The 24,763-nt window shown below is 39.1% G+C and overlaps 3 protein-coding genes across 7 annotated transcripts in view; 2 read left to right on the top strand and 1 right to left on the bottom strand.

Moving 5' to 3' along the window:
- Positions 1-6,127, bottom strand: part of LOC105226690 (hypothetical protein) — a 63,403-nt gene extending 57,276 nt beyond the window's left edge. For 2 of the 5 annotated variants that reach the window (XM_049460060.1, XM_049460059.1), the window contains exon 1: positions 5,929-6,127. The gene's annotated coding sequence lies outside the window, so the exon portion shown is untranslated. The remainder of the gene's footprint in view (positions 1-5,928) is intronic. The other 3 variants (XM_049460057.1, XM_049460058.1, XM_049460061.1) reach the window with 2 other exon arrangements.
- Positions 1-24,763, top strand: part of LOC125779314 (uncharacterized) — a 280,552-nt gene that overhangs the window by 161,431 nt on the left and 94,358 nt on the right. The window lies entirely within an intron of this gene.
- LOC125779691 (uncharacterized) lies at positions 8,512-9,414 on the top strand. The gene is made up of 3 exons (XM_049460965.1): positions 8,512-8,641; positions 8,704-8,860; positions 8,925-9,414. Exons 1-3 carry the CDS (start codon positions 8,512-8,514, stop codon positions 9,325-9,327), a joined length of 690 nt encoding a protein of 229 aa, XP_049316922.1. The 3' UTR covers positions 9,328-9,414.

The raw sequence follows: 24,763 nt of genomic DNA, 5'->3' as shown, positions 1-24,763 counted from the left end.
GACGCAGCAGAAAAATTCCTCCGGGCCCGGGTTGGACTCAATGCCAGCACGAGTCAGGAGGATACGGAGCAACCCTGCTGCAAGGCGTTGCTCTAATGACGACAAACATAGATTAATGCTTACCGATCCAAACGGGGTTAGATCGCCGAAAGGACAGCCCTTGGTCGGATAAAATCCGAGTCAATTCCGGTGCGTAGAACCGGCTGTCGTGGGAATTGGGATTCATCGTCTGTGACGTCACTGTCAACTAACTTAGAATCTCGCTGGGCATCTGATATCATTACACTAACCTCGCAAAGACACTTGTCGCACTTCCAAACTGATTTGTTTTTTAATATAACCATTTTTTAAATCTTAAATTATGTTTCAATATGAGTGCATGTATAACCACTTTATAACGAAAACTCAATATATTTTTTTCATTTTTAACACAGAAAAGAGTACTATGCGAAAGTACTTCAGTCACCTCGGGTATTCGCTCGACCAGGGTTAGTTTAATTAACATAGAAAAAAGAATCAAGCGAAAAAACAAAAAAAAAATCGTTAAAAATCCTACATGTGTATTTGCTGTTTAAGATATGGCAACACTCGTTTTCCTCATAATTGTAAACAATCTAACCTTTTCAACGATGAGTGTGCTAAGGGATTTTTAAATGAATAAATTTAGGAAAAATATAGTAGAATGTGAACTTATTTCAATGTTTAAAGTGTATATTTAAATATAGAGTAAAAAACGTGAAAAAATTTAGTGAAACATAGAGAAAAACCATGTGTGGCTGGGATTTAGAATAGCATCCCCGGATTTCGGGAATAAAATGGGTATCACTGGAAAGGTGACGTTCTCCAGATCACGAAAATATATATATGTATATAGTTGCCGCTGACGGCACAATTCCGATTTCTTTGGCGCCGCGATTTGAAGGTACCGTTGGAAAGAGGATTAAAAACATATAAGGTTATAGGGTCCGCAAACGCTTAGTTTAGGAGATATTCGGCCTTAAAGTTCAAAAATTCGCAAAATTGGACCATTTCAAGGAGTTATTTCACCACTTTAAACACACTTTTTTCTCATTTTTCACATCAAATTAATTAAATTGCACTATAATCTTTTAAATAAACCTATATTTTACTCTTTTAGCACGTTTTTTACCTAAAAAATCTTTATTTTAAAAATCACATTTTACACTTGTGTGAACCTCATTTGTTTACCAAAAATTACGACGAAATGTAGCGCTGCCATGTGATGATAAGGCAATTCGCTGAAATTCCTCTTTTTCGCAAAAATTCCTCTATTCATGCATATGAATATTTTCTTTTTTAAATTTATTGAGCAAATAAGTAATATTATATATGTACATGTATTAATATTATATGTATATACATATGTGTAAATAATATTATATAATAATATTACGTAATAAAGTGACAGTACAGTACGAAAACTCTAATTTTATTTCAATATGTGTGCATGATAACCAAAAAATATAACCACTTCATACCCAAAACTCATATTTTAAATATAATAATATATATATCGTCGACTAAAATACAAACCAATGTATCATCAAAAATAAATGGAAATCGCGGATAGATATAATAACCAAAATTTACCATTTTATAATGAAAACTTAAATTTTGAGTGCATGATAACCATAAATTATAACCACTTTATACCGAAAAGCCAATATATTTTTTTTATTTTCAACGCAGAAAGGGGTACTACGCGAAAGTGCTTCAGTCACCCCTGGTATTCGCTCGGCTAGGGTTATTTTTTTAGAGCGCGGCCGAAGGCCGCCAACGCAGAAAGGAGTACTACGCGAAAGTACTTCAGTCACCCCGGGTATTCGCTCGGCCAGGGTTATGTTTTTAGAGCGCGGCCGAAGGCCGCCAACGCAGAAAGAAGTACTACGCGAAAGTACTTCAGTCACCCCTGGTATTCGCTCGGCCAGGGTTATTTTTTTAGAGCGCGGCCGAAGGCCGCCAACGCAGAAAGGAGTACTACGCGAAAGTACTTCAGTCACCCCGAGTATTCGCTCGGCCAGGGTTATTTTTTTAGAGCGCGACCGAAGGCCGCCAACGCAGAAAGGAGTACTACGCGAAAGTACTTCAGTCACCCCGGGTATTCGCTCGGCCAGGGTTATTTTTTTAGAGCGCGGCCGAAGGCCGCCAAAGCAGAAAGGAGTACTACGCGAAAGTACTTCAGTCACCCCTGGTATTCGCTCGGCCAGGGTTATTTTTTTAGAGCGCGGCCGAAGGCCCCCAACGCAGAAAGGTTTACTACGCGAGAGTACTTCGGTCACCCCGGGTATTCGCTGATGATTTTATTATAGTATAAAATTGTAATATGTACATATATAAAAATGTTATATTACAATCATATGTATAATATAATATTATCACACGATTTTACTTATCTGTGTTTATTAAATATAAATCACATATTATTCCTATATGTATGTATGTATATAGAAAAGTGTTCACATATTCAATTTTAGCTCGAAAAATCTTCTTTATAGTTTTTTTTTATAGTTAATAAAGAAAAAGGAATCACTCGAAAGTACAAACAAAGAAAACGCTGTGAAACGCTAAAAAAATCCTTCACTTTTGGTTTTTAAGGTGTGGCAATACTGGTTTTCCTCGTAAATATAAACACTCTAAGCTTTTCAGCCATAAATTTGGTAAGTGATTTTAAATTACCAAATTTGGCTGAAAAATTACAAAATAAAAGTGAAAAGTGAACTTATTTCAATGTTAAGAGTGTATATTTAAATATAGTGAGCAAAAACGTGAAAATATTCTGTGAAACATGGAGAAATAACATGTGTTCTTAGGGCAAATTTTGAATTTTTAAACGTGAATATTTTTAAAAATATTAGCTATTTTTACATAATTTTTGGATATTCCTCCCCTAGAGAAGCCCCCCTATCCGTACATACCCCATTTTCCCGGAAATTCGGTTTTTTACCCCTCCGCCAAAGTAATCGGAATCGTGCCCCGCTGACTTATAGTTTTAAAGATATTTGCATGTAAAGTTGAAAAATTTACAACTTTTATATTGATAATTTGTATGTTGTGAATAACTTTTTCACTTATATTATGCACTTTGGCAATATTACGATTCTTTCGCCGCCACGATTTGATGGTACGGATGGATAGAGGAGGTCCTCAGGTTTAAAAAATGTATACACATATACCGTCCTCAGACTCATAGTTTTCGAGATATTTCACTTTAAAGTTCAAAAATTTGTAAAAACAATGCTAGTCATTTCACTATGTTTAACCCACTTTTCATACATTTTTTAATTAATATATATTTAATTACACTGTACACATTCGTATATATCAAAAATTTATACTAATTGTATATTTTTTAAGAAAATAAATATACTTTAAAAACAATTTTACACATCCAAAGTTTCAAGAGATTTGTGTGTTTACATTTATGACAAATAGCAGTGTTGCCATGCTTTGTGTCCTGATATATATATGTATATATGCATTAGAATAAATAGAAAAAAATAAAATTATAGAATGCAAAGTTTTTCAGTATTTCTCTCCTTTTGATTAATATAGGCGTTCGATCGATTCGATAAGTAGTTCGACACAAATACCCCGGTGATGGACCGACCAGGGTTATTTTTTTTTTTGAAGCGCGGCCGAAGCCAGTGCAGAAAGTAGTTCAACACAAAGGAATATTATTTTTTATCTTTATTTATCAATTAAGATAAGATACAAAAACCATTTGTACCATTTTCTTTATATATGTTAAACAGAAAAATTTTTAATAGTGATATTTGTCATGACATGTAAAGAAAAACAAAAAAAAAATAAGAGTGAATTGCATGTAAGATTGTGGAACTTTAAAGTGAAATATATTGAAAACTATGAGTCTGAAGACGGTATATGTGCATACATTTTTTAATCCTGAGGACCTCCTCTATCCATCCGTTTCATCAAATCCCTGCGCCGAAAGAATCGTAATATTGCCCCGCCGACTTATAGTTTTAAAGATATTTGCATTTAACACTCCAGTAGTCGCGCGTACTACAATAGTAGACCACTTGTGTATATACTTTTACGTTTTACGAATAACTATTCGCAAGAAGTCTGATTTTAAGTTCCTAATATGTTTAAAATGAATATTTTTTGGTTGATTTGGTTTTATAATAAACTGTTACTTATTATTATTAAAACAAATTTTTTTATTTACAAATATTTCGTTTCAAACCCTTATGTCTAAAATGTTCTACACATGTAGTACGCGCGACTACTAACGGCACAAAAAGGGGCGCGACCACTGGAGTGTTAAAGCTGAAAAATTGACAACTTTTACATTGATAATTTGTATATTGTGAATAACTTTTTCACTTATATTATGCACTTTTCACTTACTAACACTTCACTATAACGTTTCTGTATATTAATTATATATATATATATATATTTGGCTGGGATTTAGAATAGCATCCCCGGATTTCGGGAATAAAATGGGTATCAATGGAAAGGTGACATTCTCCAGATCACGAAAATATATATATATAGTTGCCGCTGACTTATAGTTTTCGAGATATTCGCATTTAAAGTTGAAAAATTGACAACTTTTACATTGATAATTTGTGTATTGTGAGTAGCTTTTTATCTTATATTATGGACTTTTCACTTACTAACACTTCACTATAACGTTTCTGCATATTCATTTTTTTAATAATTGTTGTAAATAAAGCTTTATTTTAATTATTTTATTTTAGTTACAATTTTCTGCTTTGCACAATGAGAAAAGTGCTGCCATGGTTATTTTTTTTGAAGCGCGGCGCGGAAAAAAAAATAACCATGGCAGCACTTTTCTCATTGTGCAAATGCAGAAAATTGATCGTGAATATTTTAAGAAATATAAGTTATTTTTATATTATTTTTGGATATTCCTCCTCTGGAGAAGCTCCCCTATCCGCACATAACCCGTTTATATGGAAATTCGGTTTTTTACCGCTCCGCAAAGTAATCGGAATCGTGCCGACTTCAACAATGAATATATCATGATATCAAATGCCTAAACAAGAATATTGGCAACCTCAATGGCAATGTATTTGACATATTGCTGGAATTTTCATGGCTTGTAGTGAAGCTTTGATATTGTCTTGAAAAACGGATGTTTTCCTATACATACATATGTATAATAAAGTAATCAGGCTATAGCAGGCATTCAATATGCAAATATATGACTTAGAACAGACAACTAAACAAGAAAATATGTTTAAACATGTTGTACTTTAAAACTAAGTACATATAAATATATATATATATGAGACATAATTGCCAAATGTGTTATTTCATTTAAATGTATTACTTTAATTTACACTCATACACGTGCAATATACAAAACAAATCTATTCACTTTCGTTTCTTTCCCACTTTTCGCTTTATGCACTTCACAGGTATCTATTCTATTGCACTTATGTCGTTTCAATCGAAATGCAATGGAACTGGCACAGTTTACAAAATGGCTACCTATTCATCGACTTCCTACAATATTGCGTTTGTTTCTTTTATTAACAATATATACCTAGTGTTTATGCCATTTTTATTAGCAATGGTATTCAAAACGTAAATATTCCTCTAAAATTCACATTAATTACTTTTAAGTTGTCTTCGATTAATCACACATATACATATATATGTATGATTTCATTTGTAGCAAACACAATTCATATATATGAAAATACAAAAGAAATATACAGCCAAACGAATACTTTCGCTCAATAGATACCAATTGTAGTCATGCAACTGCTACATACATGGAATTTAGATAAATATGTACACTTAAACATATTTATAAATGCATCTATATATAAACCAAAACCACAAACGCTTTCATATTATATGTAGAGAGCAATATTGCACACTTAACAATTTCGATTATACTATAATTACCGATTTCAAATATTCTACTAAATTTCAAATTCGCATTTGCCAACGTTTAGCTTGTTAATATTAAATGTTGCAATTTCAATATAAGACTTTTTTAATGTTGAAAAAATTAACGATACTGAAGGTGTGTTCCCGAACAAAACACAACACCACGGCACTTTTCATTTTCCCATTTGCACTAAATTCGTGGTATCTAAGTAGAAGTAGTTTAACCCAATTCCAATTGCCAAAATGTTTCACTTCGACACATGGTTGTATTTCTACTCTATATTCTACAGTTGAAAATGGTTTATACCATGTTCAGACCGAAAATTTAAAAGACTAGATTGCATTCAAGCATTTCATATCCCAACAGTGTTCTCACTGCCGTTTGAAAGATCAAAAAACAGCTGTTATTGTCATTCAAGAATTCACATCGTTTAATATTTATCAAAAGAAAAGATTGTTATATAGTATTTTGAAATAAAAGCCGTCGAAATCGTGTGATTAAGTGTCGGTCTGAACATAGTATTACTGTATGTTTAGCAACCATCTGGTAGTTAAGTTCTGGTAAACTTTTCCCATAGAGACGCTCTGAACACATAGGGAACAAAACGACATGACAGCACGACAGTGATGTGCTGCACACATAGAGAGCGACAATACATGACTGCCGGACAGTAAACTGTAAATGGCGTCGTGAAGCCTACTAAAAGAACATTTGTAAAAAGACAGCGACATAACAGGCGGAATGTACACAAAACAACACAGCTGTCTATTTTGCATGTACACATTTTCGTTGTTACCTTTCACTTGAATGAAATTTTAATCCTTTGTTCAAAGTGAAATTTTTTTGTTTTAAATTATCAATTGTTATTACAGATGATATAACTGAACTATTTTATTCGTCTCTTTGTAAAATAACGTCAGGTTTGTTAGAGCTTTGAATAATTTTACGTTTTACATATTAGTGGCATCACTCCTCTCTACTGTCAACTCTATTGTCCTCGGCAAATATAAAAATATATTGAACTTAAAGAGGACATAGACGGGCACACATGTGCGTTCGATCTGTGTGAATTCGTTTGCCCATACACGACACACAAATCCATTTTGCGTTCGTTCTTCACACAGTTAACATGTGCGACAGGCAAGCGGAACATTTCTTCGAATTTATTTCTAATGTAGCACTTTTATCTATTTCTTTGTATTTCGTTAATAAGTTATTCCAACTTTTATTTTTCTCAATATTATTTTTATATTTATCACTTTTCGTTTGCCAAATTGCGAATTAATTTTTTATAAGATCAATAAATTCAGATACGAAATCTTTATTAAGGGGAGAGCCTGCTTTAGAAGCTTCAAACAATCGCTTAAATCTCTTTAAAAATTATCTAACAAACAAAGTTATAGATTGGAACTCTAAATGTTGTCGAAGCTAGAAGGGAAATAGTGTCCGAGCGTCAAACAGATACATACATGAGCGCTTGGGAAAAAAGCGAAAAGCGCGATTTCTCGGTTTTTTATTTTTACGATTATTTTAATTGGCGGGCAAAGTTGGAATTGGGCAAAGTTTATTATCTTTGGCATAAAATTATCTTCTATTTAAACTAAAAAAAACTAGGAAAAGTCAAGTTTGAACATATTTTTAAACAAAATAAAGTAAATTTTTTTTGGAATTTTCTTAGTTTAACTAGAAGATATGTTATTAAACAACATGAATCTCTTTGAATTTTTTGTTCCTGATAAATGTATATGCGAGATGCATCGGGTAATTGCTTCCTAAAGGCAGAATATCAAAGATTTCGTATTCAAAAAATTTGTGAAAGATGTTCGAATATATGACTATAAAGCCTAGAAATTTCGCTTGAATCAATTATTTCTTTCCCTCCCAAAAAAATCCTAAAAAAAATCGATTTTTTGATGCCTCTAAAGCAGTCTCTCCCCTTAACACTTGCAATTGTCCGCGATCTTCACTGCTCGGCGACACGAGAGAAATGAGATTTTGTGCGCTCACAACGCCATACACGATAAACATGCTCGCGCACCGATCGTAAAAATCAAACATTTTCGTGAACATGGATCCGTACGCGAACAAGCCCATACACGAGTAAACCGCATGTTTACACATACCGATCGAACGCACATGTGTGCCTGTGTATGGCCGCTATTAGCGAGAGCGACAACTGACGGTCTGCAGACGTGTAGTCGTGCAGCTGTTTAAATATCTGTGTCCTTAAGAACGTGTGTATTCTAATATTTGATAGATGTCGCTTGCAGTTTGTCGCGCACAATATGTGCAGCACTTGAGGTTTTTTTTTGTTTTGTGTCGGAGGGTGAATCTTCCAAAAGGCAGCATGCACGATTCATATTGCCCGCTAATGCCGGAATTACATGTGCTGAATTCTGCGTGCAGAAAAACAATTTGTACTGATTTGACAGTTCAAATTCTGCACCTCAATGCAGATCTGCACGGCATGTGAAATTTGAATTTCTCTGCGCAGAGGCAGTGCTGACAACATTCAAATAATTAATTTTTGAGCAAAGTCCGGCAACATTTTAAATTGCGCTCAGCTGTTAAGTAAAAATTAACAAAAGAAATAAAAAATGGAAGAAAAACTGATTGAGTTTGTAAGAGAAAACAGGTTCTTATATGACAAAAGTCATAAAAATTACAAAAATAGCTACCTGAGGGACGCCAAATTTCAGGAGCTATCCGAGAAATTGAATATTCCAGGTAAATTTTTAATTTTATAACCTGACAAAATATATATTTATTCATGTTTTGAATGATTTTAGGTGAGAAGCTAAAGGCCCGTTGGCGGACCCTACGTGATAAATTTTATAAAGATCTAAAAAAGGTACCATCAGGAAGCGGTGTGAATTCGCCACACAAAAAGTGGAAGTGGATGGAGAGTTTGCAATTTTTAAAGGACGTTGAAATGGACAATTTGAAGTAGGTTTTGTATAATCTTGTTTTATTTGTATAATTGTATTATTTATTATATATGCATTTTCAGCACACAAGGCAATTATGGCACCGTAGCGACAGAAGGTGACGACTCCTTCCTAAGCGACTTTGGCGAATCCGCCTGTAGCAGTGTTAATATAAACATATTTTCAGAATCACCGCAGGCACAGACAAAGACACAGACACAGACAAAGACACAGACACAGACACAGACTGGACGGAACCGAAAAATAGAGGAATTACTTGAAAGCTCAAATAGAGACTTTCAAAGAGTAACGACGTTAGCTGAGGAAATGTTGGTCGGTCGCACGGAAAAATCCGCAATGCAGTTATTTTTTGAAAGCCTTGCCAAGCAGGCGGAGGGGGCTAATTTAAGTAGCCTGGAAATGTCGGAGTTACAACTCCAAATTTCCCAAACATTCCACCAATTTTTAGTGAATCGTGAAAAATAAGTTTTTAATTAACATATGTATTTTATAACATTTATCTTTTTAAATAAAATACCATTCATTTTAAATATATAAAAAAGTACAAAGTTATTTATTTATTTTGTAGTTGTTGTTTTTGTTATTTCAGTGCAAACAATTTTGAGGAATACAAATCCATACAGGTTACGTAGAACCGACATATTTATTTTATAATACATTTATTAAATTATTTACTTATTTATTAAAGAAGAGATAGTTTTTAAGAAGATCTCGGGCATCAAAGGCACTTCGTCTTGCATTAGCGCTTGATAATATCGTACTCTGATGTAATGGCGCTACAAATTGTCTCCACTGCCCTTCAATTAGAATGCCACTTTCATTTACGTGGTCAACGAAGTTGTTGGGACAATAGAATTCGGCGTTATGGAACTTTACAAAATTACGTAAAACTAATGTAGCTCTAACTATGGTATTGGCATTTTCGGGAAACATATCCAAAGAATTATTGAGAACTCGCCATCTAGCCACTAAAATGCCAAATGTATTTTCAATTGTAACCCGCGCTCTGGATAAACATTTATTGAAGTGGTCTTTGTTTGCTTCCAAACACTTTCCCGGATATGGCCTCATCAAATGTTTTGTCAACGGAAAAGCAGCATCTCCCACATAATAAAATGGAAATTTTATCGCACTACGTGGAAGATTTTCTGCTTCTGGTAGGTTCATTGTTCCGTTTAATATTCTATTTCCAAAACCACTGATTTTTAACACTCCGCCATCACTTTGGCTTCCGTAAGCTCCAATGTCTACTGCGGTGAATGTATATTTGCTATCACAAACGGCTAACAACACAATACTAAAATATTGTTTATAATTAAAATACAGTGATCCGGATTTTCGCGGACACTTTATTTGGACATGTTTGCCGTCAACAGCTCCTACAACATGAGGCATTCCTGTCTTGATGTAAAATGAATCGGGTATTTCCCTCCACTCATGTTCATTTGGTTGCGCCAAGTATATTCCTGAAAGTTCATCCCAAATGGCTGCGGATGTTTCCAATAAAATTTTGCCAATTGTTGATACTCCTACTCGAAAAGCCCAAGCCAACATCTGGCGGCAAACTCCATGGGCCAAATATCTATTGTAAGAGTTGATGAAAATATGTATTTATTTATTATAAAATTTACAAACAAAATGTACTTACACTAATGTTATTGCCAGGCGACATTAGCGGCCTTTACACGATCACACATGTTTGCAAGCATGTACGGCGTGATGAGAAGAATGAACGTGTAAACATAATAAATTCGTGTTCGTCATACATGTGTGATGGTTTTTAAAATTTTTTAAAAACATGATGTTGTTGTGAACATGTTTTATGGTGTAAACGCTTGCATCATACACGCAGTATATTTTTTCAGTCGTAAGCAAACATCAAAGCGTAATGGCGTCACGGGTAAATGAAGAACTGTGGAAGGACTTCTTCGAAATTTATCGAAGCCATCCAGAAGTATGGAAGGTGAAAAGTGAGGAGTATAAAAACAAATCAAAGAAGAATGCTGCTTATGAAGCACTGCTAAAAAAATATAAGGAGATAGATCCAAAAGCTAATTTAGAAACGTTCTTGATCGCCATTCCTTTACCCAAGTTTTCCTCTGTCTTTTTTGCTTTTTTTGTTCTACTTCGTCTTCTTCTACAATATCAATTACAAGTGCTGCAACTAATGCACGCGCCATGTTGCTTCGTTCACAAATAATAGAGGAATAATGTATGATTGCATGTTCGACCGTTTAAACGAAAACCATTTTTTTTTGCATCATACCATGCTTGCAAACATGTGTGACCGTGTAAAGGCCTCTATTCTGCTGGTATTGGACGACGTATATGACACTGTTTTGCTATACGCCTTTTAATTAAGCTTAGAAGAAGCTTAAATTGATCCACTTGCATCCGAGTAGCCTTTTGGAACTGAGAGGAATCATTGTTTGTTATATAAACGAATAAATTATTGAAAAAACCATGCAGCTCTCTCTCATTTTCCGCATATATAGGAATCGTCCACACCCGTGTTTTTTTATCACTTATCGCGCACAAGCTTAAAATATTGATTAATTTCTTTTTGGCAACTAGAAGTAAAAGCAATTGTTGCAATCTTTTTTTTCTTTCCACTTCCATTTTAAAATTTTTAAATTTCAATTTCAATTATTTATTGCAATCAGCTGATTGTCAAAATTTACTGCACATGTGTTTTGGCTGGAAAAAATAGTGCAGATCTGCATGCAGAATATCTGCACATGTAATTCCGGCATAAAGATACACCTCTTTCGGGATCACGTCCAATTAGTATTATCTACACTGGACTTGCGTAGCAGTACGCCTACGTACTAAACCCTTAACTCCGGCTGCGTTAGCTTGTATTTGGCCTTGTGGGACCGCCGTTAGGTATTACTTCGCAGGGCCAAGCTGGGCAAGAGAGCCTCTTCAGAAACCCCTTTCGTTGTTATTCAGCTGGTCTCCAGCTTCTTTGCGGTCGTTCTCTTATCCTGAGTTCGTGGATCGCTATTGCGGCCCACTCTTTCATTTTCACCCATACCAACTTTGATTGCAGCATGTGGCTTATAATGTTGTCAGGTGTCATCCTTTGGTTTATTATTCCCTCGATGGTAGTTCTTTCCACTTCGTATCTCGAACAGAAGAAAAAGATATGATCCGCGATTTCGTTGACACTGCTGCAGAAAGAACATTTTGTGTCATCGTCGTGACCGAATCTGTACAGGTATTCCCTGAAACAGCCATGGCCAGACAAGAATTGCGTCAGATAAAAGTCTGTCTCCTCATGTTGTTTCTCAATCCAAGCTGGTACGTTCTTAATGAGCTTGTGCGTCCATCTTTCTTTTTCTGCCGAGTTCCATTGCCTTTGCCACTCTTCGAGGCTAACCTGTCTCTCCTTTTTTCGCTCGTTAGCTGTTAGTTTTTAAGTAGGCTCTACGTAGCTCTGAAGCCATTAAGTCCGGAGGCATAAGACTGGTTATGATACTGGCCGCTTCATGTGTTGCCATTTGTTTTTTGGCGCAGAGCTTTTCCCCATATAGGGGCCGCATACATCAGTGTTGACTGACTTACGTTAGCTAGTAGGGCTCTCCTACTTTGACAAGAGCCACCAGTTTTAGCCATTATTCTTGACAGGGTTGCTGTAACAGTAGCTGCTTTTTCAACATGCACTTTGAAATTCAATCTCGTATCAATCATAACGCCAAGGTTTCTCAAGGAGTTTAGCGTTGTAACGTTGTATCCATTGATATTTAAGGTGACCTTTTCTAGCTTTTTCCTGCTCGTTATAAACACCGCTTCCGTCTTTTCTCCTGCCAGCTGCAGCTTAGTTTCCGTGAGCCAGTTTTTTTGAGCGGGCATCGGTGTCGTTCAGTAACAGTCTATCATACAGATAGCTACTGATTATCCTTAGTAGATATCCCGGAGTATTTCTAGCTTCTAAAGCCCTAATTATATGTGACCAGGATGCAGAATTATAAGCATTTTTGACGTCAAGTGTGGCAGCTGCGCAATATTTTTTATCGCCATGCATCCACCTGGTTCCCTCTATGGCCTTGGCCGCAATGTCCGTCAATTTTCCGACTGCGTCCATGGTGGATCGATGTCTTCGGAATTCAAATTGGTTTTCAGACAAGCCAGGCAGCTCTCCTTCCAGATGGCGTTCCAGACGTTTACAGATTAACTTCTCCAATATTTTGGCCATCGTGTCGATCATACAAAGTGGTCTATACGCACTCGGCTCTCCCGCCGGTTTGTTTGGTTTCTGGAGGAGAACAAGGCGCTGCTTCTTCCATACTCTTGGACACCTCGAAAAAATTTCAGCGAAGGCCTTCTTGCTGTGCTTAACTGCAATCTTAAGCGCCTTGTTTGGGATGCCATCAAGTCCTGGCGCCTTTGTAATGCCGAATCTTTCCGCCACTTCTACTACCTCCTCCTCGTCGATTGACAAAACTTCGACCACTGATGGTATTCTTCTGCTCGTACGCTGCTCTTGCGATTGGAAGAGCGTTTTCACCACCTTTACTGGCAATGTAGCACAGGTTGGTGCCTGGCTTTTACCCCCGTTGACCTTTGCCATTACTATTTTATAGGCATCTCCACAGGGATTTTCATCTACCTTCTCGCATAGTTCTTTGAAGCTTACGGTCTTACTTCGTTTAATAGCCTTTTTAAACTCATTTCGCTTTCTTTTAAAATATTCTCGCAGTCTCGTTTGTTCTGGCGTATCAACGCTTCTTTGGGAGAGGCATCTCGCTCTATGACACTTGCTTTTTAGAGCGCTAATCGCTTGGAGGATGGAGTCATGTGTAGAAGTTCACGCAAGTGAGGAAAGTTCTCTGATCGCCATTCACTTGGGAGTGGCCAGAAACGATTCTTTTACATATGACTCAAGCAGCTCACGACTTCCGGCCTTTGACCAAGTATTCTCTGGCTAGCCTAAGAACATCCGTTTGAAGGCGAGCTAAAGTGAGAAGGCGAAATACCCCCTACTTAGGGTTGTGCGTTGGGTTTGGGACCCGCCACGTAAAAAAACACCCCCAATGAAAATCAACAATCAGCATCGGATGAGAGACCCCCCTTTTGATGACGACCATGGCAAACGAAACCAGGACTACGAATTGAGGGCATGCACCTGGAATGTCCGGTCTCTTAATTGGGAAGGTGCCGCTGCCCAGCTGGTTGAAGTCCTCGTGAAAAAAAAGGCTGACCTCACCGCCGTCCAAGAAATGCGATGGACGGGACAAGGACAGAGACGAGTAGGTCCTTGTGACATTTACTACAGTGGCCATATAAAGGAGCGCAAGTTTGGTGTTGGATTCGTGGTGGGAGAGACTCCGTCGCCGAGTACTATCATTCACTACGGAGAATGAACGTCTAGCCACAATCCACATCAAAGCGAGGTTCTTCAACATATCGCTGATTTGCGCCCACGCCCGACGGAAGAGAAGGGCGATGTGACCAAGGATGTTTTTATGAGTGCTTGGAGCGCACTTATGAGAGATGCCCCCGCCACGATGTCAAAATCGTGCTTGGGGACTTCAACGCCAGGGTGGGCAAAGAAGGTATCTTTGGCACTAAGGTCGGTAAATTCTGCCTCCACGAGGAAACATCCCCAAATGGGTTGAGGCTGATCGACTTCGCCGGGGTCCGAAATATGGTTATCTGTAGTACTAGATTCCAGCATAAAAAGATACATCAAGCTACCTGGCTGTCTCTGGATCGAAAAACCACCAACCAGATCGATCATGTTGTGATAGACGGAAGACACGTCTCCAGTGTTTTAGATGTGCGTGCGCTCCGAGCCAACATTCGCACCCGCCTCTGTGCAGCAAAAAACGCACGCCAACAAACACAAGGAAGGTTCGACGTCGAGAAGCTGCAATCACAACAGACAGCCGAGCGATTTTCTACTCGGCTTGCACTCCTGCTCTCTGAGAGCACTCGTCAACAACTCGGTATAAGGGAACTGTGGGACGGCATTTCAAACTCCTTACGTACAGCTGCAACCGAAACCATTGGTTTTCGGAAAGTGCAAAAGAACAGCTGGTACGACGAGGACTGCCGTGTCGCAGCGGAGAGAAAACAGGTTGACTATCTCGCAACGTTACGATCGACCACAACACGTGCGGGATGGGATAGATACCGAGAGTTGAAGAGGGAAGCGAGACGCATTTGTAGACAGAAAAAGAAAGGGGCCGAAATGCGTGAATACGAAGAGCTTGATAAGCTGGCCGACAGGGGTAACGCTCGAAAATTCTACGAAAAAATGCGGCGACTTACAGAAGGTTTCAATACCGGAGCATACTCTTGTAGAACCCCCCAAGGTGATCTAGCAACCGATGCCCAGAGCATACTTAAATTATGGAGGGAACACTTCTCCAGTCTGCTGCATGACAGTGAACGCACAACACCAGGAGAAGGGGAACCCGATACCCCAATCGATGACGATGGAGCAGACGTTCCATTACCCGACAATGAAGAAGTTCGAATAGCAATTGCCCGCCTGAAGAACAACAAAGCGGCAGGGGCCGATGGATTGCCGGCCGAGCTATTCAAACACGGCGGCGAAGAACTGATAAGGAGCATGCATCAGCTTCTTTGCAAAATATGGTCGGACGAAAGCATGCCCAACGATTGGAATTTAAGTGTGCTATGCCCAATCCATAAAAAAGGAGACCCCACAATCTGCGCCAAATACCGTGGGATAAGCCTCCTCAACATCGCGTACAAGGTTCTATCGAGCGTATTGTGTGAAAGATTAAAGCCCACCGTGAACAAAATGATTGGACCTTATCAGTGTGGCTTCAGACCTGGTAAATCAACAACCGAACAGATATTCACCACGCGCCAAATCTTGGAAAAGACCCGGAAAGGGAAAATCGACACTCACCACCTATTCGTCGAGTTCAAAGCTGCTTTCGACAGCCCGAAAAGGAGCTGCCTTTATGCCGCGATGTCTGAATTTGGTATCCCCGCGAAACTAATACGGCTGTGTAAACTGACGTTGAGCAACACGAAAAGCTCCGTCAGGAGCGAGAAGAACCTCTCCGAGCCGTTCGATACCAAACGAGGTTTTAGACAAGGCGATTCCCTATCGCGCGACTTCCCCAATCTGCTACTGGAGAAAATATTTCAAGCTGCAGAACATAATCAAGAAGGTACAATCTTTTATAAAAGTGTATAGCTTTTTGCTTATGCCGATGTTATATATATCATTGGCTTCAACACCCGCGCCGTTAGTTCTGCTTTCTGCAGAGTCTGGTAGTGCACGAGGGCAAGGTAAAATATCTCCTGTCATCAGTCGTCGCACTCGCGACTTGGCTCTCACGTATCTGTTGACCGTCATAACTCTGAAGTTGTAGATAATTTCGACTATCTTGGAACTAGTATACACACCACCAACAATGTCAGCCTAGAAATCCAACAGAAATGGGTCTGGCAGTGAACGAGGGCAAGACGAAATATCTCCTGTCATCAAACAAACAGTCGTCGCACTCGCGAGTTGGCTCCCACGTCACTGTTGACAGTCATAACTTTGAAGTTGTAGATAATTTCGTCTATCTTGGAACCAGCGTAAACACCACCAACAATGTCAGCCTAGAAATCCAACGCAGGATTACTCTTGCCAACAGGTGCTACTTCGGGCCGAGTAGGCAATTGAGAAGCAAAGTCCTCTCTCGACAAATAAAAACCAAACTCTATAAGTCGCTCATAATTCCCGTCCTGCTATATGGTGCAGAGGCTTGGACGATGTTAACAACGGATGAGTCGACGTTACGAGTTTTCGAGAGAAAAGTTCTGCGAAAGATTTATGGTCCTTTGCGCGTTGGCCACGGCGAATATCGCATTCGATGGAACGATGAGCTGTACGAGATATACGACGACATTGACATAGTTCAGCGAATTAAAAGACAGCGGCTACGCTGGATAGGTCATGTTGTCCGGATGGATGAAAATACTCCAGCTCTGAAAGTATTCGACGCAGTACCCGCCGCGGGAAGCAGAGGAAGAGGAAGACCTCCACTGCGGTGGAAGGACCAAGTGGAGAAGGACCTGGCCTCGCTTGGAATATTAAATTGGCGCCACGTAGCGAAGAGAAGAAACGACTGGCGCGCTGTTGTTGACTCGGCTATAATCGCGTAAGCGGTGTCTACGCCAGTAAAGAAGAAGAAGAATCTCCTCGTTCCAACAGTATGCGGACCTTCGAGGTGTGTTTTGCCTTTTTCTACACATGGCCGCGTAGCAAATATTTACTTACGTGCCTTACCAGCATTTCAGCTTGTCGGTCTAGGTCGGTCGAGCTACCCATTTTTCATCCGTTTCCACCTCCATCCTTTCTTCCGTGGCTTTTTTAGACTGCCTTGGTTTCGCAGTTTCTTGCCGATTTCAAGTATAATGGCAAGGTGATCGCTATGTGTGTAGAAGTCACACACTTTCCAGCGTGCAGATCGAGCCAGTGAGTTGCTGGCGAACGTAATGTCTATAATTGATCCGCGGCCATTCTTCTCGAAGGTATTTCTGCCTCCCGTATTAAGCAGCACAGCATCTAGTAAGGCGAACGTTTTGAGCAAAGCATTACCCCGCCTGTTTGTCTTGCTACTACCCCATTCGATTTCCCACGCGTTAAAGTCGCCTGCCATATGGCAGCACTTATGTTTTTATACTGCTCACAGACTATCGCCACATCTATCTTCTTCTCGTAGATTGTCTGTTTCAGTAACTCTTGGGCCACTTCGCAATGATTTAGGTTGATTTGTACAACTCTCATTTCGCCTTTTTACATGCCGCTTGGTAGAGGGGACATTTCCAACTTTCCATTCGGTGATCCGTGTTCTTTTTTCCGTTTGATTTGCATGACGCACATTTTCACCACATTTTGAACAACACTTGCTTCTGTCGTCCAGATGCCCATATTCCAGGCATCTGAAACACTTCCTAAGGTTCGGCTTCTCCCTTATTCTGCATATTACCCATACTATCTTGATTTTGCGTGCATCAATTAATTTTCTTGCGTCCGACGCCGGAATGCTGATCACCGCCGTCTGCGTACCCGCGTATGCCTGTTTCATGCTTTTAATTGAGCTTTCCTTGAAGGAGCTTAGCTCATTTATTTGTGTCTGAATTGCACTTACGATGTCTTCTTTTGTTGTTACCTCATCTAAGTCGCGGATCTCTAGAGATACCTCATGGATTAAGGCTCTTATCTGTGCCTGGTCACCTAACGCCTTACATATCTCCCTTTCATATGTATCCGTGTTTGTCATTTGCGCCTTTTTCATTTCCAGGAGTATCTCGCCTTTTTCCGTCTTTCTGATGCGCGACACGTCCTCTCCAAGTTATTTGAGGGCGTCCTCCTTCTTGACATGTTTTCAGAGCGTGAAGTTATAATTGCGTCCGGTCGCGGACGTGGGACATAAACGACCTTCTTCTTCGTGTTTGGCGTTTTGCGCTTCACCTGAATCCATTCGTTTTGTTTTTCATTCTCTTTCCTTCCTTTTGTAGGAATGTCGCTTTCATTCCTTTTGCTAGCGTGGGCCTTTTTTGCATTTCTTCTTGAATTGCTTTTTTCTTTGGTGGAGTTTTGCGCGCTAGTTGCTCATCCTCGCGCGGCCTTTTCGGTGTTGAATCCACTCCTGCGTGTCTTAAAAGGACATTTCTTTTGGTTGCTTTGATTTTGTTGTTCTACTCGCTTTGGGCTCGTTCGGGGAGCTTCGTCACAGAAGTTAGCAAATCACGTATCTGACGTATCTGACTGTTGATCGATCCTTGACGCAGTTTCGTTGCTTCCGTTAGCCTCTTGATCACATCTCCCAGCTCAGACATTAGTCTCCTGTTTCGGTGATCGCATAAGTCTTGGTGCGCGTCTAAAGGGATCAGCTTCGTCGCAAGGACCAGTAAAGGTCGGCATTCTCCCGGACGGTTCCGATTCTGCGATCCTACTGCCAGCGCTTTGAGTGCCGTTGCTCGATAAGCAGTCATGTACTATTGCTTTTTGTTTCTTTTCTCAGATACTTCTCCATATGTTAGTTTCTTCCAGCGCATCGTGTGTAGGGAGGCGGACCGAAATAGACAGGAACGCGTGTACCCTCGGACACCATGCTCCTACCCCAGTTCCCTGAGGCCTGTCCTTCGCTTTACCAGTCCCGGAAAACACGGACGGACCGGCGCTGCTCGGGGCAACGCAGGCTACTACTCCTGCTCCCAATGCACACTCCCTGACCAGGGACCGAAATGCCTGTTTACTGATACACCATGCGGCTAACACCTCGTCAGAGCAAGCTCACATCACCCTTTACATCCCACTAGCGGAGACATCGCTGTCAGGATATCCAGGGACTCCCAGTGCGCCGCGCTGTGTACCGGTCAAGTTGTAATATCAGCCGCACCTAACATGGTGAACAGACGCTGACCAGGAAGCCGCCCATTATGAGTCCGTCGCGCCTGGATTTTTTTTATATTACACAACATGCCCTTGCATGTTGCAAGGGACACATACTTCGAAGGGGTGGTGTCGATTCGCCCACTGTCGCGGAGTTTCAACGGTCTTGCTGGCTTTTATACCGCAACCTCCACTCCCGCCGCTTCTCGTCGGGGATTGCTTATTCGTTTAAATTTATTTCGCAACTAACCTGCTACTACAGATCGTTCGGCTATCCGCGACCTACCGACCCCCCGGTCGCTCAAAGCTCAATGGCGGTGACTATTCCCACTGGAAATTTAAAGCAGAGATAAAGAGATGTCCAACTCCTCTCTCATTGGAAGTGAGAAAACAATTGCTAAACGTCAAAATCTCCTGAACTTTGACAGTTGATCGAGCTCAGGAGGTTTTGACGTTTAGCAATTGGAAACGAGCGATTGCAATCTTACCAAAAAAATATGTAAACGGAGAGATTGTTTGCACTTACAAAATATGTAAAACAATGAAAAATAAATAAATTTATGAAATTTAAATGTATTTGATGAAACGTTTTTTAATGTCAAGCATCATAGTATTATTTTCAATGGAAAATTATTAAAAACATTTATTGATGAAAAGCTTAAAACCTTTTATTGGGTATTGAAAGTTGTTTTAACATGTCATAAAAAGATTTAAATAGATTCTCTATGTATTAAATAACCACTATTTCGTCATCCGAAATGGCCGCTGGACTTTCCGCCTAATCCCTAAAATAGAACTATGGGTTAATAGACCGCACGGAGAAGTAGATTTTTATCTCACCCAAGTTCTCACTGGACACGGCTGTTTTAAATCATATTTGAACATGAGGACAACGACGTATGCGATTATTGCGGAGGCGAGATCATCGAGAATGTGGAGCACACAATGTTCCAATGTGCGAAATACGACGAAGAAAGGCAATTTTTGAAAAACGCATTCGGGAAAGACCCAAACCCAGAAAATCTAGTGTCTCAAATGGTAGAATCACTAGATAAGTGGAAAGCCGTGTCCGAAGTGGCAGCAAAAATCATGAAACGCCAAAGAGCTGGAGAACAACAACGTAGAAGATTACTACAAATTCCAACGAACAACTAAGACGCGACACACAAACCATGACTGGAGCAGACAAGGAGGTTTTGGGTGACAACCACTGTACTAGGGGGGTATAAGACAAACCGAGGTGGGGCCAAGTAAATGCAGCTTGCTACGGAATGCATTAGGACCATCACGTACGTATGAGTAATACTCAACCTTCCTCCCGACGTAATACTTGACGGTGGTACCGGGGGGTTCGGTACAAGACAGTTGGAGGTTTAGTTCGGATTAAAGTTCCACACTGACTTGGGTTCAGACTTTCGATGCTTTCTCCTCGTAAAAACAAAAAAAAAAAAAAAAACACTCATATGAGCATGTGCAGATACACAAGATAGGATAGAAGACGTATGCCTTTTAACATCGTATACTATACAAATAAATATTTTTCTTATATAAAGAAGAATACGATGTTAAAAGCAAAAAATTTAAAATTTATTCTGTCGAGTTTCGATCCTGTGGTACTCGTGGCATCTTGACTTTCCAAGCGCTTACCACCAACACCACCATTGACACTTAGGTTGCACCTTTTCGTGGTAGCTTTCTCAGGGATGAATAGCGGCCATCTTGGATTTTCAGTGGTAGCAACGCTGTGCTGTATAAATTGAGGTAGTAAATACTTAGCAAATTTATTTTATTAAATAACAAAAATTATAAATATTGTTGCTTAATATAAAAGAAAATTATTTATTAATGTTGTATATTTACTAATAGGTGATTTAAATGCCATAGTGTGCAATATTTCGCCCATAAAAATATCATTTACTGATATTCAGATATTCTTTTTGTAGTGAGTTCTTAATAGTAAGATGCAGCCCTGTTTTTAGATTTCTCGGTGGTGAGTTTTCTTCGGAATGTATTTGTTTACATTTGACCTACAGAAAACATAAAAGGTGCAGCTTTCCAAATTCGAACATTCAAATTAATTCAAAACAAAGTTTAGTTTGGAGTGAACATAGGTTTTATACAATAGAAAATGTCCGTTGAACCAGATATCGCCAAAGAAGCGGTACTTAAACAAAGTGAAAAAACACACGGAAAACACACTCATCGTGCGGGGCTACGATTGGAATCAAAGAATTGATTACTCAAAATTATATGAGTTGTATGTTAATACGGAGTTTCAAGCTACTAATCTTTGGATGGCAATAAGAGAAATCAATTTAATGGTAATGTAACCATTTTTTTATGGAAAGGTTTAGGTATATGTTGAAACCTGATGAAGCCGATTTGCATGAAACGGATGAATTCATTAGAAGAAAACATAGCTGTACAATATCCCTTGGATTCACATAATACATAATATTGCTGTGATAAATTTAATTTCTATTACTAAGAAAAATATTTATTTGTATAGTATACGATGTTAAAAGCAAAAAATTAAAAATTTATTCTGTCGAGATTCGAACCCGTGGTAGCATTTGACTTTCCAAGCGCTTACCACCAACACCACCATTGACACTTAGGTTGCGCTGACTTAAGTATGGTTTTGTTATGCATGTACATAAGAAAAATACGATGGTTCTAATAATTTTGTTTAAGTATAGAAATATGCTTTTGTAGAACATTTGCTTTCGCAAACATACAGACAAATGTGCAAACGACATAATATATGTATGTATGATTGTTTCGCATTTTGCTTCTGAATATCACTAAGAAGTATAACTTCTTCTGCGCGTAGGGACTCCACCCACCTTTTTTTTAAGCTCCGCATCCAGCTCTTAAGTAATTGCTCAAGAAAAAAATGCATTATTTCTTCAAGTAATTTTGACAGCTGATTACGCATTGTGAATGATCCACATTAGAAGAGCATGAGAGAACAAACAAAGAAAATAAACTTTGTGCGTAATATGTATGTATGTATGTGCGTATTAACAAAATATTTTTTATTGGATTTAAGGAATGTTGTAGATGATTGGTAAGTTTTATACAAAAAATTAGTACTAGATTTATTTAGAGCTGCATACCAGCACAAAAAAATATACCGCTGAAAATTTTCTTGACCATATCTTAAGCGTTTTTTTATATGAAGGTTTTACATTTCTTGAGGGGTGGATACTAAGCTTTAGCGAGAAACAGAATCCTCTATAAGAGAGAATTGTTTTTCCCTTATGGATCAGTCAAATGGGCCATACACGGCACACATGTGCGTTCGATCTGTATGAAATCGTTTCGCTATACAGGACATACAAATCCATTTCGCGTTCGTTCTTTAAACAGTGAATATATGCGTGTAGTATAAAACAAAAGGCTCTGACAAGTGCTTTTCCGACACCACAAAAAAGGTTGTAATATGGGCTTGCGGAGATAAGATGATGCAAGATAAACCATTAATTGACAAGGCATGCTATACAAGAGCCAAAATATGGGGGATTTATTTCCACAGCTGCTATATACCGCTAAGTATACCGCATGCTGAATGTGAAAAAATACTTGACGACTTGGTAAAAGATGCGATGACAACTACACCTAATATAATTGTAGGTAACTTTAATGCCTGGGCTCTAGAATGGGGAAGTAAAAATACAAATGTGAGAGGTAGCACATTACTTAAAGCATTTGCTGTCCTAGACTTAGTACTGCCTCATACAGGAAGACAAAACACCTTTGAGAAAAATGGGTGTGGCTCCATTACCGATATATCTTTTGCCAGCAGGGTGCTATATCGATACATAGACTGGCGGATATGCGACATATATACCCAAAGTGACCACTTGGCTATAATGATAAGTATCAGTAAGAGTGTGCTACAGCGAAATGATTGTCACCAAAAGGGTCAGTGCAAGGCGTGGATAATTGAAACCCTAGATGAGGAACTTTTAAAATTAATGCTGGATGAAAACATAAACGGAAGTGATGACATAGACCACCAGGCTAAATTGTTGGTACAGTACATTAGCAAAGCCTGTGATGCCGCTATGAATAAAAAGAGGACAACCGCACAGAGAAAGCCTGCTTATTGGTGGAATCGTGAAATCGAATCACTGAGAAGTAATAGTCACAAAGCGAGGCGCCGTTTTCAACGAAACATAGGCAGCTTAGATTGTGACAGACTACGAGAAGCATTCAAGAAGAAACGCAACGAATTAAAAAAGGCAATTAAAAAGAGCAAAGTAACATTTTTCAAAGAATTATGCGAAAAAGTGGACGATAATCCGGGGGACGCAGCGTATAGGATTGAAATGTCAAGGATTAAAGGTGGCAATCGTCAAGCGCCTACATGCCCCACCCTACTCCAAAATGTTGTAGAAACTCTATTTTCAAAACAACACCAAGAAGGAGGAAATTTTTACCACGAAGAAGTTGTCAGAAATCACCGGGCTGGAAGTTGTTCAAGCTGCTGAGCGCTTTGAAAATAGCAAAGCACCAGGGTTAGATGGTATCCCAAATAGGGACCTTAAAATTGCGATCAACTAGCAGTGTTTCCAAAAATTTGGAAAGTACAACGGCTAGTTGTAGAAGCCCAACAAGCCGGCAGGAGAACCAAGCTCCTATCGACCGCTCTGTATGATCGATACGATGGGCAAAATCCTGAAGCGGATAATCTGTACCCGTCTAGAAAATCATCTGGAAGGAAATGGTGGTCTCTCTGATAACCAATATGGCTTTCGTAGAAAACGTTCAACTCTTGATGCAATCAAGAAAGTTACAGCTATAGCAGCTATTGAAGGATACAGATGGATGTATGGGAAAAAAGAATATTATGTGTGTGAATATTGAATAATATGAGCGGTGACGGGGGTAGGGTAACGGGGTGTGCCACAAGGCTCTGTGCTAGACCCACTCCTTTGGAATAAACTATATGATGGAATATTGCGCCTCCCTCTACCGAAAAAAGTGCAAATAATTGGATACGCAGAAAATATTGCGGTGACAATTGTAGCTAAGGAGCTCTATCAAATACAAAGTATATGTAGAGATACTGTACTAAAAATTAAGCAGTGGCTAACGAGTGCAAATCTCGAACTTGCCGGTCACAAAACGGAAGCAGTGCTTATAATATATATATATATTTTCACTTGACATAGACGGGCACAACATTACAACACAGTCCGCTGTGAAATACCTTGGTGTAACGATTGATGCGAGACTCAACTACAAAATGCAAGTTGAAAAAGCGTGTGAAAAAGCGGCACGTGTAAACATGGCCTTATCACGAATAATGGTAAACATAGGAGGGCCGAAACTGAGCAGGAGAGCTCTTCTGGCCAAGGTCAGCCAGTCAATTGTAATGTATGCGGCGCCTGTATTGGTACCAGTATTAATACGTAAAACATATGCTGGAGTGGCACAATCGGTGTTCCGGTTGAGCGCTATCAGAATAGCCAGTGCATTTCGCACGGTTTCTAATGAAACTGTTGGGGTTCTATTAAA

This window comes from Bactrocera dorsalis, chromosome 6 (genome assembly GCF_023373825.1).
Source record: "Bactrocera dorsalis isolate Fly_Bdor chromosome 6, ASM2337382v1, whole genome shotgun sequence".
Classification (NCBI taxonomy): domain Eukaryota; kingdom Metazoa; phylum Arthropoda; class Insecta; order Diptera; family Tephritidae; genus Bactrocera; species Bactrocera dorsalis.
Note: the sequence above shows the minus strand (reverse complement) of the source record. Positions and strands in the feature narration are given on the sequence as shown.

Coding starts and splice junctions, on each gene's coding strand:
- LOC125779691 (XM_049460965.1), top strand. CDS start 8,512: ATGGAAGAAAAACTGATTGAGTTTGTAAGAGAAAACAGGTTCTTATAT. Junction 8,642..8,703: donor CGAGAAATTGAATATTCCAG/GTAAATTTTTAA, acceptor GAATGATTTTAG/GTGAGAAGCTAAAGGCCCGT. Junction 8,861..8,924: donor GTTGAAATGGACAATTTGAA/GTAGGTTTTGTA, acceptor ATGCATTTTCAG/CACACAAGGCAATTATGGCA.